General features: G+C 36.7%; 7 protein-coding genes and 1 long non-coding RNA gene across 11 annotated transcripts; 3 read left to right on the forward strand and 5 right to left on the reverse strand.

The window, feature by feature from the left end:
* Positions 1-204: 204 nt before the first annotated feature.
* LOC129578407 (protein takeout-like) lies at positions 205-1,718 on the reverse strand. The gene is made up of 5 exons (XM_055466919.1): positions 1,519-1,718; positions 1,149-1,383; positions 869-1,011; positions 655-757; positions 205-525 (listed from the first exon to the last, which is right to left on the reverse strand). Exons 1-5 carry the CDS (start codon positions 1,580-1,582, stop codon positions 318-320), a joined length of 753 nt encoding a protein of 250 aa, XP_055322894.1. The 5' UTR covers positions 1,583-1,718; the 3' UTR covers positions 205-317.
* A 280-nt stretch (positions 1,719-1,998) lies between these two features.
* Positions 1,999-2,403, forward strand: LOC129578412 (uncharacterized). The gene is made up of 3 exons (XR_008689097.1): positions 1,999-2,032; positions 2,152-2,250; positions 2,330-2,403. It is a non-coding gene; the product is annotated as an uncharacterized LOC129578412 (long non-coding RNA).
* A 38-nt stretch (positions 2,404-2,441) lies between these two features.
* LOC129578401 (ornithine aminotransferase, mitochondrial) lies at positions 2,442-5,522 on the reverse strand. 4 transcript variants are annotated; one of them, XM_055466909.1, is made up of 6 exons: positions 5,365-5,522; positions 5,256-5,270; positions 4,618-4,929; positions 3,754-4,050; positions 2,818-3,632; positions 2,442-2,738 (listed from the first exon to the last, which is right to left on the reverse strand). In XM_055466909.1, the coding sequence occupies exons 3-6, from the start codon at positions 4,854-4,856 to the stop codon at positions 2,572-2,574; spliced, it is 1,518 nt and encodes a 505-aa protein (XP_055322884.1). In that variant the 5' UTR covers positions 4,857-4,929; positions 5,256-5,270; positions 5,365-5,522; the 3' UTR covers positions 2,442-2,571. The 4 variants fall into 4 exon arrangements, with proteins under 4 accessions (XP_055322884.1, XP_055322883.1, XP_055322886.1 ...); XM_055466908.1 differs by lacking the exon at positions 5,256-5,270 and having other exon boundaries at positions 5,365-5,521; XM_055466911.1 differs by lacking the exon at positions 4,618-4,929 and having other exon boundaries at positions 5,365-5,516.
* Positions 5,523-6,778: 1,256 nt separating this feature from the next.
* LOC129578404 (probable DNA-directed RNA polymerase III subunit RPC6) lies at positions 6,779-7,927 on the reverse strand. Its single transcript, XM_055466915.1, has 2 exons — positions 7,273-7,927; positions 6,779-7,169 (listed from the first exon to the last, which is right to left on the reverse strand). The coding sequence occupies exons 1-2, from the start codon at positions 7,924-7,926 to the stop codon at positions 6,933-6,935; spliced, it is 891 nt and encodes a 296-aa protein (XP_055322890.1). The 5' UTR covers position 7,927; the 3' UTR covers positions 6,779-6,932.
* Positions 7,928-8,096: 169 nt separating this feature from the next.
* LOC129578410 (uncharacterized) lies at positions 8,097-9,458 on the forward strand. Its single transcript, XM_055466923.1, has 2 exons — positions 8,097-8,238; positions 8,461-9,458. The coding sequence occupies exons 1-2, from the start codon at positions 8,158-8,160 to the stop codon at positions 8,800-8,802; spliced, it is 423 nt and encodes a 140-aa protein (XP_055322898.1). The 5' UTR covers positions 8,097-8,157; the 3' UTR covers positions 8,803-9,458.
* Positions 9,438-11,368, reverse strand: LOC129578402 (26S proteasome regulatory subunit 4). The gene is made up of 2 exons (XM_055466912.1): positions 11,245-11,368; positions 9,438-10,859 (listed from the first exon to the last, which is right to left on the reverse strand). The coding sequence occupies exons 1-2, from the start codon at positions 11,245-11,247 to the stop codon at positions 9,543-9,545; spliced, it is 1,320 nt and encodes a 439-aa protein (XP_055322887.1). The 5' UTR covers positions 11,248-11,368; the 3' UTR covers positions 9,438-9,542.
* A 64-nt stretch (positions 11,369-11,432) lies between these two features.
* LOC129578411 (chromobox protein homolog 1-like) lies at positions 11,433-12,111 on the forward strand. Its single transcript, XM_055466924.1, has one exon. The coding sequence runs from the start codon at positions 11,556-11,558 to the stop codon at positions 11,913-11,915; it is 360 nt and encodes a 119-aa protein (XP_055322899.1). The 5' UTR covers positions 11,433-11,555; the 3' UTR covers positions 11,916-12,111.
* Positions 11,979-13,070, reverse strand: LOC129578403 (mitochondrial GTPase 1). Its single transcript, XM_055466913.1, has one exon. The coding sequence runs from the start codon at positions 13,068-13,070 to the stop codon at positions 12,105-12,107; it is 966 nt and encodes a 321-aa protein (XP_055322888.1). The 3' UTR covers positions 11,979-12,104.
* Positions 13,071-13,162: the final 92 nt, after the last annotated feature.

A 13,162-nucleotide genomic window follows, 5' to 3' on the forward strand; every position in this document is an offset into this window, starting at 1 on the left:
TCAGACAATATTTTTGTGGGGCTTTTTTACTGAAAAATTTTCTCAGAGGCACTTCATTTAAAAACAGAATTACGTTTCATTATTCCGCTTGCCCATTCAACTAACAAAAGAATTTTGGAGAAAAAAAATCACCTGTAGCTTTTCCCTCTCCTCATAATATATGTGCAATTTTTAGAGTGCGGAAGAATTAAAAACACAATTGCATTTATTTTTGATAAAAAAAATTAATTTTAGTAATTGTTTTGTACAATACGTTATAAATAATTTTCATTGATATACATGTATGACTAAATATGTTGTGCCCTCGATAACAGTATTCATTCATCATGAGCTAAGAAGAGCTCTTCATATGGGAATTTATTGAAGATTGGTTCAGCGACGGCTTTGTAAATGCCACCAATGGCTTTCGTCAATACGGGCTTCAACTCTCTCAAAATTTCCGTCCAATTATCATTCAAAAATGTATTGGTCGATTCACTGAGCAATTGATCGCCGTTAATTAAATTTTCAAAATTCATCCAAAGTCTGGAAAGCAAATCCAATCGAAAAAAAAACCAAATTTTCAAATTAGAATTTAGAAACGGAAATGTAAGAACCGAATCTCCAAACCAACAAATATCTATATTATAAGATACAATTTATGCAAATGTTTACCTTGTCGTATCAAAATCCAATATAAGATCGGTAACTCTTAGGTGCTGTTTGCTTTTTTTAGTTTCAGCCTTGGCTATGAATTTGATGCTTGCGTCAATGTTATCTATTGAATCATCCAAACGGACCACAAAATCAAAAATAAAAACATGAATAAACAGATTTCTTATAAATAGACTTTCAATTTGTAAATTAGTTTTTGCGAATTCACACTCACCGAGTGTTAAGTTTGCGGCGCCGTTGCCGAAAATTGGCAATAACAAAATATTTCCACGCGCCTTGTATCGACCGACTAGCGAAATGCGCTCAATTTTAGCGTAAATTTCGAATTTAGAATTCGCTATATCTTTTTGGAAGCCACTGCAATAAACAATATTTGCGTCATTCATTGAATTGCTTTTTTTTCTGTTGATCTTTTGTTGTTTACAATTTGTTATTGGTGCGGTGTTTTTTTTTGCAATTGCTTTTGTTTTGTTTTGATGTTGTTATAAACTTACACCACTTTTTTGATTGTTGCTGTACTCAATCCATGGCATTTGAGATCACGGAATTTCAAGTTGATATTCACGGGGCTGGTGTTTCCTTGGTCAATATTGACTTCGTCAACTTGCAATGGATCAATTGGTACTAAGCCCAAATCGCGTCGCCCCGATTTCAACTGCGTTGCATACTCCTGAATCGTTTTTTTCAAACAATTTGTATCGCCAAAATGACATCTCGTTAAATCGGTCGCTGCAATTTAAATAAAAATCAATCCCAAATTTACTCGCAGTCGACTTTTTCTTCAATCCAATCCAATCCAATTTATTTGAATCCAATCAGTTTCTTGCTTGCAAAACAAAGAATTTTTCTTGGCAAATTACTCACGATATTTAGCGACAATGTAACCGAACAAACAGAAAAGTGTTAGAACTATCACGGTTTCTCTCATTTTGATTGTTATTAAAAGGAAAACGAATGGTACAAATTTTGAATCAACTCAAGAATTCAGCACAACAAAAATTGATTTGCTTCCAGAAGTCGTGAACTTTATTGAAGATGATGAGTTTGATTACTGAACCTCAACTGAGCTTGTGTTTCTTTTTATATTGAAATTTGACGTAATTGATAGAGCTATTGGCACATGCTCAAACTTGTTGATACAAAGAGAAAAAAAAGCTGTATCACCGATGATCCGTTCTTTAACCGTCATTTTCGTGTGAAACTCGTACCAGCCACAACACGAGTTTAGCAGTAAAGTCGTCTTTTGTTTGTTGTTATCCTTCTCTCGCTCGCTTGCTTGGAAAATAATCGTTTGTATCGGTTATTTCGAACTATCAAAGAACAATATCGACTTAGATCAACGTCAAATCAGCCAATAATGGATGCAGAACAAGTGCTGGTAGAGATTTCATTCGATGATCTAGCAAATCGTTCTCTCAAACATAACGAAAATTCAAGTGTTATAGCTAAAAAAACAAACAAACAAACAAATAACATAGTTTTTAATCATGAAATCAGATCGCACACTTGCAGAGGTGCTTATGACGGTGATAACATTACATTAAAATCGAAATCATTAATTTAAATTGTGGCATGCGCGTAACCATACCGTTGAAGGTTCGAATAAATTTGCATTCGATATTATCATATCATATGATTCATATGTGTGTGTTTTTTGTTGTTGCTTTTTTTGCAGGTGGAATATTGTCGCGAGACTTTATGATCTATGGTTATTTCAACCGAACTTAATGGTTGCAACTTAAAAATATGGGGAGTGAGAGAGAGGGAGAGAGAGAAACCGTCCATTATATGTTGGTGATTAAAATTTTATTCATAATTATTTCACAGTCATCGTGATAAAAATAATACATTGATTGAGAATGAACTAATTATTGAGTGAAATTAAATTGAATCTTGAACTAGCTGCGCTGTTCCAGTTCATTGTTGAAATGAAAAAATTGTCTTTGTAATGATATCGACACATTCATCAAGTTGTTCTTCGGTGAGAACAAGTGGTGGCGCCAATCTTATAATATCGCCGTGTGTAGGTTTAGCTAAGAGTCCGTTTTCTTTGAGCTTAAGACACACTTCCCATGCATCGAGACCTACAGTTTGATAATTAAGTCATTATTTACAATGTTTTGTTAATCCTTGTTATCTATATTTAGCATGAGAAGCACTTACGTTCATCAATAACGATGGCATTCAATAATCCTTTGCCGCGTACGATCGGCACCATATCCTTTGGTAGTTTTCGGAGTTCAGATCGGAGTTTTTCGCCCAATCGTTCAGCATTTTCGGCTAGGTTTTCGTCGCGAAGCACTTCGAGAGCGGCGATTGCTACTTTGCACCCAAGTGGATTGCCACCGTATGTCGAACCATGCTCTCCGGGTTTGATTGTCAACATAATATCATCGTTTGCTAGTACGGCTGACACTGGATACACTCCACCCGACAATGCTTTACCCAAAATCAAAATATCGGGACGAACATTTTCATGATCAACGGCCAACAATTTACCGGTTCGGCTAAGACCAGTTTGAACTTCATCAGCAATGAACAAGCAATTGTATTTTGTGCATAGGCGACGCACTTCTTTCAAATAACCATCATCTGGAACGAACACACCAGCTTCGCCTTGAATCGGTTCAACCATGAATGCGCATACGTTCGGATCTTTTAGTTTTTCTTCCAACGCTTTTACGTCATTATAGGGCACCAATTCAAAGCCTGGCATGAATGGACCAAATCGTTCAAAGCACGTTGGATCCGATGACGATGAAACAGCTGACAATGTTCGGCCCCAGAAGTTTCCTTCGGCAAATACAATTTTTGCTTGATTTTGCGGGATTTTCTTCACATCGTAACCCCAACGACGTGCCAATTTACAAGCCGTTTCGCCACCTTCAACACCGGTATTCATCGGCAACACTTTGTCATAGCCAAAATACTTTGTAACAAATTCCTCGTATTCACCCAACACATCTGAATAGAAGGCTCTGTAGAATACAAATTTTGAATTAACGACAAATGTAAAGAATACACGTTTCCATTTGAATTATTGATAAGATATTTGTGATTTTGTATAGAATTATTATAGCTTATAATCGATAGCGTTACCTTGAGGTGAGTGTGAGTGTTTGTGCTTGTTCGGTTAGAGCTTTCAGAATTTTTGGATGGCAATGACCCTGATTAACTGCAGAATATGCACTAAGGAAATCATAATAACGTTTTCCTTCGACATCCCATATGTAAACGCCTTTGGCTTTGCACAGAGCCACTGGAAGTGGATGATAATTATGTGCACCGTATTTTTTTTCACGTTCAAACACGTATTCAGATGTAAGACCCTTCTTAGTACCGTTACTCTCCATCTTTGGATGACTAGAGATTTGCTGTGATGCGATTGGGCTCATTCTGAAAGATGAAATCAAAAATACCATATAAAATATTAGGAACATTTTCCACTTGTGAATGCAATATGAATAAGATTTTCGACAAGTGCACAAATTACAACATCAACTGCTTTCGGACGGCCACTTTTGAACAAAACCCAACAAACAACCAAATCTACTTCAAGATTTACACATGAAAATAATTTCGACACAATTGTGTAGAATCAGATTGTTTTCATTTGTAAGAAAAACTAAATCAGATGCCAAGAGATTCACAGCCACCGATTGAAGCAAATCCAAGATTAGATGGAAAAAAAAAATTACAATTTTCGGTCGGTAGAAATGATTTTATCAACCAATGTGCAGGTATACAATAAACGTTGAGTGTCAAAGGGATTATCACAACTTTGTAATGAAACTATAATTTACATCACTTCAGCATATCAAATCCCCTATGAAGATAAAAACTGATTTATTTGAACCACAAATCCTTCAGCAAATGTCTTTTGTCTCGGTGAACACTTGGCAACATTCGATTTAATAAAACTCTTAATCGACTGTTACATACATATATTAATATTTAGATTACTTTTGAAACTGAGTGTCGGTGGGATGGCTTTGATATAGCAACACGCTATTCGAAAAACCACGTTGGCATTGACCCTGAATTCGGTTTCTATTGATGCTGCTCGATCCAATTATAGGTTTGTATGCCCAAAGCCACCTTTTCGCGCAAACATTCAACTGGCTAACATCTTGTAATAGACCGCTATGTGAACGGATCGTTTGGATGGCCAGTCGGTAATTTTGCGAGGAGTTGATTAACATGTTTGTTTTATAAATTTTCTTGGTTCCACGGTGATTTAATCAGTCTTTTGTTCCAAGTGGATCGATTGAAGACCTAATCAAAATATACGTATATTTAACAAAGCGTCAGAGTGAAAAAAAAAACGTCAACTAGTCTACGGTGATTGATATTAGTAGGATTGTTGAATGCAACAAAAAAAAACATTAAATAAAACATGATCAAAATGTTAAACGCTGAGTCACTCGTTGTACACGTGACAATCTGGTTTTCCTTTGCCGATTATGATAGTTTGTTGTACAAGAGAGAAACCAAGACGCGGCAATATTCTGGCGCATACTCAGAAAAAAGGGCTGAGATCTAATAATACACAAGTGGCGAAATGGTCGCCAAACGGCTCGAATCTGTGTGTGTGTGCTTACATGTGTAACGAAACGCTGTATGAAAAATTTAGCGAAAATCAAAACCAATAATATTCCGGTTGAATTATATAGTCTATTTCCTTTAATAAAACCATTAAAAATGATTTACCTGATGCTGGTTTATAGCTACGCGGATGTGACAGACGTTCGTTGTTTTTTTTAACTTCTTTTCAAATTAACGATGCTTCCTGTTAGAGTGCAAGTTGCGTCTTGAATAAATTATCTCGTATTAGCTGCGCTCTTTTATACACTCGGCACGGCACGACACGTCAAGAGTGACGACGATGGTGATAATAAAAGAATAACATATCGTTATCAAGCTAAATTTTATTTGAGCCACAATCTGTAATTGACGAAAATAGCAAGAAAATCAGCAACAACAGAAAATAAGGCCTACGTTGTAATCGATTGCTGTTTTTTTCTCTATCGCTGTAAATCTAGGAAGACTATTGAGACTGATGATGCATTTTAACAAGCACTATTTAATTATTTGCTTATTATTAGTACGCACTATATATAGTAAATACATCATGAAGTGTCTTGACCATTGATAATGCTAACAATGAAACCCTTAAACATTTTTTTTTGGAAATTTCCGTATGAAAATCATCATTATTGCTCTTTGTAGAGCTCCAGGGATTGAATATAAATCTCATCTGATGTCACGTCTTTCTTGCATACAATTCGACCAAAACGTATTCTCGAAAATTCGTAATCAAATCGAAATTGTGCAACACATGCCAGCCCAGAAAAATCAGATAGAATCATCTCGAAACACTTCGATAAGGACTGGGAATGTTTACTTATTGCTTCTATATCGATCTCGTGCGCCGAACAACACTCATTTTTGACATGTGTCAACAAACCGAAATCAGTAGAGAAGCATCTTGCCAAAGCGATTTGGAAATATTCCTTTGGAAAAATGTCGATAACCGTCTTGTCGTCAACTTCAATGGAACGGAAAAGAACTTAGAGGTCGATTCATTTAATCATTTACACATTGCGACAGCAACTGATCAGACAGCAATAGCAAAAAATATTGTGTATTCACACAAATTGAAAAACAAATAATAGCCAGACCCACTTTGTTTTACGTTTACTGTACGCGATGCTACAACCTACTATACTCTCGAGTTGATTCGGTAGCGTGCTTGTCGCGCGAGCGTCATATACGTAACGATAGCATTTGTTTACGTTTTATTGTTAGTTTTCATTCGAATCATCTGATATCGCGGCAGTGCTTATAGTAGACCCATATCACGATTCGAAACGAGTTCAACGTTTTCAAATGTCGACGTGAATTTCTATTTTTCGCATACAAAACGAGAATAAAGATTTATTGGCTATCGGCTGAATAACTGGTTTGCAATGCATCGTGGTAACTAGGTCATGTCTTTCACTTTCATCCGAAGGAAAATGCATTTGAAATCACCGACGTTGTTTTTTGAGCAAAGCAACGAGTAAATTGGGCTGATTTTTGGAAAAAAGGGGTTTCTTCAAAAGAAAATAGAGAAGATAACGAATTTTCATTTAAAAATAGAACACATAAAATGAATTTTATTTAAGAAAAAAAAAAACATTGAATAAAATATTCAATTATAACAATAAAATTCTATGTAAACGTGGTAATCGATTGCATTGGAAAAGACGAATCGTCTACACGGCATATCTTTGTTATCACTCCAGCCAGTCGGTCAGATATTGGCAGTTAATTGGTGTAACATCTCCCTTTGTCGCGCAGTTCTTCGCAATTGGACAAATGCCACACGGAGTTTGGATCAGGCCCGGCACCGACAATGGTGATTCAATCGCTCTGTAGAGACTACCACCTTCAGCCTGTGGAATTCTCTCTGCTTTTCCGTCGTAGACAACTGTTTTTAGAATTGTTTCGAGATCGTCTTCATCCAATTTGACCTTAAAAAAGAGAAAATATTGTGTTTCTATTCCTTCGAAAATAATCTGTTCAAGAGAATGTATCATTCGAAAGAACAAAATGCTATGTTGTGTTCAAAATTACCTTACTGATTCCCAGCTCCGATATGAATGTGTGCACCTGTTTAACCGAACAACAGGCCATTTTCTTTGTAGCCAACGGTCCGTCATTTAGTTTCCGTGCGTTTTCCAATTTCATTTGAAGAAACCGCAGCGACTGTTGATTCAAAATGTCCACAAATTCCGACTCGAAATCTTGATCTTGATACCAAGCGCCACCGGTCACCGTTCGATCTGGTTCCATATTGTATAACATGTACACTTTCTTTTTGCTTGCATTCACCGATTTCACCGCTTTAATCAATTTTCTCGACTCCAAATTCTTGAGGATTTTATTCAATTGTGTCATGATCAAATTAGATTTAACGCGAATGTCCCGAATCCAAATGCCTTTATTGTCAGCCTCTTCAATGATACTGTAGACAATTTTCTCTTCGTTATCGGCTCCCTTTGGCACATTGGTCTTTTTCGACGCATCTTTGTATCGATAAATCAAACTGTTATTCTTTGTAAGAATTTCTAAATGCCCCTGCTGTAACAGTTTGTTAATCGAAGCAACACGATCCTGAACCGATATATTTGGCAGCAAATTCGATAGATCGGAATTTGACAGACCTTCTGGATTTTCATGAGCATGTCTGGTGATCAACTCGCCGATTTCATCTACGGTCGATTCCATTTTAATGGACACAATGAAACTAATCCAAGTGATAAAGAATTCGTTCACAGCCGGTTTATAGAATAAGTGTTATTTATATCGAATTTCATTTTATTGGTTATGAATTACATCAACAATTTGACAGTTGTTCCACACTCAGCCAAAGTGAACTTCACGTGCACATCGTCAACGATTTGTTTCGTTAAATCTCACTATAAATTGCGATAAATTGCACATTAAAAAGCAGCCAAGATGATGTCCGATTTCTCCGATGAAGAATTTGATAACATCAGCAAGGCGAATCACGTAAAAATGTCCCAGAAAATGGAAAAAGTAAGTTAAAAATGTGAATAGCACGATTTGGTATATTATCAGTCTCACTACAGAACAAGAAAACAATAAATTTTAGTGTTTCCATCGCGGTAGCTCAATGAAATGAAACAAAGTGGAAAGTGAAATCTAACAAATACGTATACAGCTTGTTTTTGTGTGACTAAATATTCGATGACTTTCATATATGCCTAACGATGTGGTATATTTTGGATTTGATTTCAGATGGGATACTCAGACGGTGTACATGATGGTCGTGAGTCTCAATTCCAGAAAGGATTCGATGATGGTTTTGAGCAGGGATTCAAAAATGGTTTTCTATTGGGCAAATATAAAGGAAGTGTTTCAAATCCAATGGCAGCAAAAAGTACCAATTCAAATGTTCAAAATGATCTAATTTTGCAACGACCCTTCCGCGGCCAGTGCACTCTATGCACGGATCCATCTCAGAAGGATAATAGTATTAGCGATATTGTTAACAAGCAAACGGAGCACATGAAAAGAATAGAATCAACGCTGGGGTCAAGATATGGTTCCAAGCAGTTTCGATACCCAAAGATTCAATAATGTGATTCAAGGAAGAAACAAGACCGCAGATCGTCGCTTCGCTCCGCTCCGCGTTCTTGAAGCTTGTAAATTCAAGGAGTTTAATTAATTTGATGTTTCACATCAAAATATTATCGTAAGCACTACATGGAATGTAGATTTAATGTTAGTATACTTTTTGTTCAACGGACGTAATATTTTCTGAAGACGACAAAGTTAACTGGGTGATGTTGGAAATGTCTGTTTCACAAGTTTTTGTTATAAATCATTATAATATTGTTAACAATAATTTAAAAAAATTATATGATAAAATTGTATTCTTCAATTATTGTTTTAATGTACGTTCAATGTGAACGGTCATCATACAATATTTCACATTGGCAACGAAAAATGTTTCAAATTTTTTTTTGAGCTATCTCATAATTGAATTACGTTTACATGATATTATTTCATTTTTGCAATTAGGCGTAATTGTTTCATTTGAAATAAAAAATATGGATATTAAAATGAATCAACTAAACTAAAAAATCGTTTACGGTCCAAAAAATGGCCTGAATAGTCTTAAAAATTTCTCGTAAAAAAAATCACTACAGTAGCCTACATTCCATGTGGTGCTAAAATGACGCAAAGAAATAAATAAAAACAATTGTTTCCACTTTTTATATTAAGTATAAGAACTCGTGTGTATTATTGTTTATTAAATATTCATGAAAAAGAAAGAAACAAAATCAAGATTACAGGAGAATTAGGATGAAATCAATTTATAGGTATAGACCTTCTGGAGTGCCTTCTTTCTTTCGATAGAGAACGCTTTCCTTGGACTTTTTGAAATCTTCGTTGGTGACTTTCATGCGTCGTTCTCGCAACGCCATCAAACCAGCTTCGGTGCAAATGGCCTTGATATCGGCACCAGACAAATCATCCTTTGACATGATCAATTCGCTGAGGTTTACATCATCCGACAGTGTCATTCGTGATGTATGAATTGTGAAAATGCGACGCTTTGTCTTCTCATCGGGTAGCGGGAATTCAATTTTACGATCGATACGACCTGGTCGAATCAAAGCCGGATCCAATGTTTCGATACGATTTGTTGCCATAATCACCTTGACATCGCCACGCGAATCAAAACCGTCCAATTGATTAAGCAACTCTAACATAGTACGTTGAATTTCACGTTCACCACCTGAGTTTGAATCGTAACGCTTTGTGCCGACCGCATCGATTTCATCGATGAACACAATGGACGGGGCATGCTCTTCAGCCACACGGAACAGTTCACGCACCAATTTTGGTCCATCACCCAGATATTTTTGAATCAGTTCGGAGCCGACGACACGCAAAAATGTGGCCGATGTTTGATTGGCGACGGCTTTGGCTAGTAGAGTTTTACCAGTGCCCGGACTGCCGTACAAAATAACACCTTTTGGCGGTTTGATACCCATTTCTTCGTAGTATTCTGGATGCGTTAATGGCAGTTCGACGGATTCTTTGATCTCTTGGATCTGTGTATCCAAACCACCAATATCAGCGTATGTTTCTTGTGGTGCTTTTTCAAGCTTCATAACGGTTACCATTGGATCGGTGTCATCACCCAAAACACCAACAACCGCATGCACTTTGTGGTTCAATAATACCGAACAGCCAGGCTCCAGTTGGTCTTTGTCGACAAACGATAAAATGCTAACGTAGTGCTCACTTCCCACGGATGTCGAGACAATAGCATGATTATCGTCGATGATTTCTTCGAGATTGCCGACCGACATGGGTGTTCCACGCAAATCGTCGACTTTCGAACGTTCCTCTTCATTTTTCTCATCTTGTGGCTTCAGTCGTTCTTGGTTGCGAATGAATTCTTCTTCCATCAGCAGGTAATCTTTTATCCGCTCCAGTTTTAGCAGCTTTAATCGACATCTTGTATGCGGTGTTACTTGCGGTAATTTCATTGCAGCGTCTGGTCCCTTTGCCTTGCGCTTCTTCTTGCCGACACGAGTTGGAATTGGTGGCTCATATTTCTTCTTTTTGTCCTTGTCATCCTTTTTATCGCCACCTCCTCCACCACCCGACTGGTTTTGACCCTAAAATTTGGAAGTAATAAAAAATATATTGAAATGTTATATTCATTGTACATAACCTTATAATTGTAGTAAATGAATCAAAATTGAAATCTCATGCAGATGAACTTCATTTGATTTGATTGTTTAGCAAAATAAATGGATTCGGGATTTTTTCTTCTCGGTTTTCAATTGGCATTGACACAGGAAAATCATAAAAATCACAATGAAACCGAATTTAAGAGAACAAAAAAACAAGCTATTGATTGGATTTGAGCGACAAATAACTTGAATCAATGACTACACAATTTCAAATGAATTAATTATTTTTCGGGAAATTTTCTAAATATTTGGAAATTGTGCATAACCAAATGGTTTTCCGAAACAATCTAAGAAATATTTTCATTACCATTTTGTTATTGAATTTGTAAAACAACTAAGCTCTGCTTCAACTACACTTCAATTGCTATTTGATGAGTAGAAAACACAAAGTCATCGTAACAGCAAAGCCCTGACGTTAGCTGATATTGTGCGGTTGGTTTCGAAATTCATCCATTTCATCGCAAATGACAACATTCACGCGCACATTGACCGTAGCCAACTTCATAGCAAACGAAATTTCACATCTGATAGAGTTTGTTCTGCGGCTAAAAACATAAATACCGCAAAAAAATCATAAATTTAAGAGAGAAGTTCAATTGTTTTTATAGTTTTGAGAAAATGTCAGCGGAAAAAAAGAAAAGAGTTGATAAAAAGAGTCGATTGACGGAGATCGAGAAGCCGAGAGGATTTGATCGAGGGTTGGAATTAGATGAGATTGTTGGAGCCACCGATTATACTGGAGAGTTGATGTTTTTAGTGCGATGGCACGATTGTACTGAATTAGATTTGATAGCCGCAACTGAAGTTAATGAAAAAAGTCCACAAGATGTTATAAAATTCTATGAGAATCGCTGCCAGCTGAATCGCAAAGCAAAGGAACGTGATGTTCAAAACATTCCAATCATACCGGATCCAAATCCTGTCATTTCCAAAGTGGAACAAGCCGATGAAGTAGCCGAAGCCCCAGTACCCGAATAGAGATGTGTGTTCAATGGAAGTCATTAAATCTAAGCAACAAATTATAACTAAAACAAATAACACTTTGATTCAACATATTGGTTTTAATCATTTTAAACATCATTTTAACAAGCAGAATTGTATCATTTCATTCTAAAAAAAACAAATGTTTTTATCAAAATAAATTCCATTTCGACAATGTAGTGTTTACTATGGATTTTCGTGTGTTTTCTGTGAATATTCGTTGTCTAAATTGAATTTGCCCAGTTGTCCATCACGAAAGGCTCGAATCAGATGACGAGCCGCAAAGTCAAAGTCTGGTCGAACCTTCACTGTGCCATCGGGATGTTTGTATTTCACGGTTTTATTGAGTATTGCGGATGCGGACAGAAGTACTTCTTGTATGTCATCGGTTGGTTCCTTCAAGTTCATGAGCTCAACATATCCGAAAAACCCGTTTTTATTCAACCAATACAAAATATAATCAGCAATTTGAATTTCACCCACCAAATGATCTTGCATGCACGAAACACTGGCCAATTTCATTCCGTGCTCAAGGTTTTTGATGTGTGGTATTAAAATGCCTGGCGTGTCGTACATATAAATCAATGGTTTTTCGGATATTTTGATTCGCGTGAGAACGCTTCGAGTAATACCGGCCACAGCACCAACCTGACTTGCTCCCTTGGTTTTCAAATGGCGATTTCGCAGCACATTCGTGAGCGATGATTTTCCCACGTTTGGCACACCGATTATCATAAGATTGTACTCTGGTTGTTCGCTGCGATTAAATCGATTCGAATTTTGAATCAAATATTTTGCCGTTGGTACGATACTCCTGACACCGTCACACTGTTGATCCTTGCAATTTGTATACAGTACATGATCGATACCTTCATTTTTTTTGATCTGATTGGCGATGTCATCGTGTGTGCTCGTGTCGCTTAAATCTTTCTTATTCAGCACCAGAATGTGCGGTCGAAGACCGGTGACTGTGTGTTTGAAATCGGTATTTCGGCCAGAATATGGAATACGTGCATCGTGCACTTCAATAACACAATCGACCATTTTCAATTTTTGCTGCATTTGACGCAATCCTTTGCCCATATGACCCGGAAACCAATGCACCGCATTTTTATCCACCGCTTTGTACACCTCACGAAATTTAGACACCATTTTTTTTGGCAAATTTGTCTTTAAATTTAAACGAGCAAAAACTACCGACTCCTTATTTTGATTCACTTTATTTGTTGACTTTTATCTGCTCC

The sequence above is a fragment of the Sitodiplosis mosellana genome, unplaced genomic scaffold, assembly GCF_009176505.1.
Source record: "Sitodiplosis mosellana isolate CC-2019 unplaced genomic scaffold, AAFC_SMos_1.0 Smas_scaffold_6226, whole genome shotgun sequence".
NCBI lineage: Eukaryota > Metazoa > Arthropoda > Insecta > Diptera > Cecidomyiidae > Sitodiplosis > Sitodiplosis mosellana.

Coding starts and splice junctions, on each gene's coding strand:
- LOC129578411 (XM_055466924.1), top strand. CDS start 11,556: ATGTCAGCGGAAAAAAAGAAAAGAGTTGATAAAAAGAGTCGATTGACG.
- LOC129578401 (XM_055466909.1), bottom strand. CDS start 4,856: ATGTTAATCAACTCCTCGCAAAATTACCGACTGGCCATCCAAACGATC. Junction 4,051..4,617: donor ACCGACACTCAGTTTCAAAA/GTAATCTAAATA, acceptor TTCATCTTTCAG/AATGAGCCCAATCGCATCAC. Junction 2,739..2,817: donor TGCCATCGTTATTGATGAAC/GTAAGTGCTTCT, acceptor ATCAAACTGTAG/GTCTCGATGCATGGGAAGTG.
- LOC129578410 (XM_055466923.1), top strand. CDS start 8,158: ATGATGTCCGATTTCTCCGATGAAGAATTTGATAACATCAGCAAGGCG. Junction 8,239..8,460: donor TGTCCCAGAAAATGGAAAAA/GTAAGTTAAAAA, acceptor ATTTGATTTCAG/ATGGGATACTCAGACGGTGT.
- LOC129578403 (XM_055466913.1), bottom strand. CDS start 13,070: ATGGTGTCTAAATTTCGTGAGGTGTACAAAGCGGTGGATAAAAATGCG.
- LOC129578404 (XM_055466915.1), bottom strand. CDS start 7,926: ATGGAATCGACCGTAGATGAAATCGGCGAGTTGATCACCAGACATGCT. Junction 7,170..7,272: donor CGGAGCTGGGAATCAGTAAG/GTAATTTTGAAC, acceptor CTCTTTTTTAAG/GTCAAATTGGATGAAGACGA.
- LOC129578407 (XM_055466919.1), bottom strand. CDS start 1,582: ATGAGAGAAACCGTGATAGTTCTAACACTTTTCTGTTTGTTCGGTTAC. Junction 1,012..1,148: donor GCAACAATCAAAAAAGTGGT/GTAAGTTTATAA, acceptor TGTTTATTGCAG/TGGCTTCCAAAAAGATATAG. Junction 526..654: donor TTGGATTTTGATACGACAAG/GTAAACATTTGC, acceptor TTTGCTTTCCAG/ACTTTGGATGAATTTTGAAA.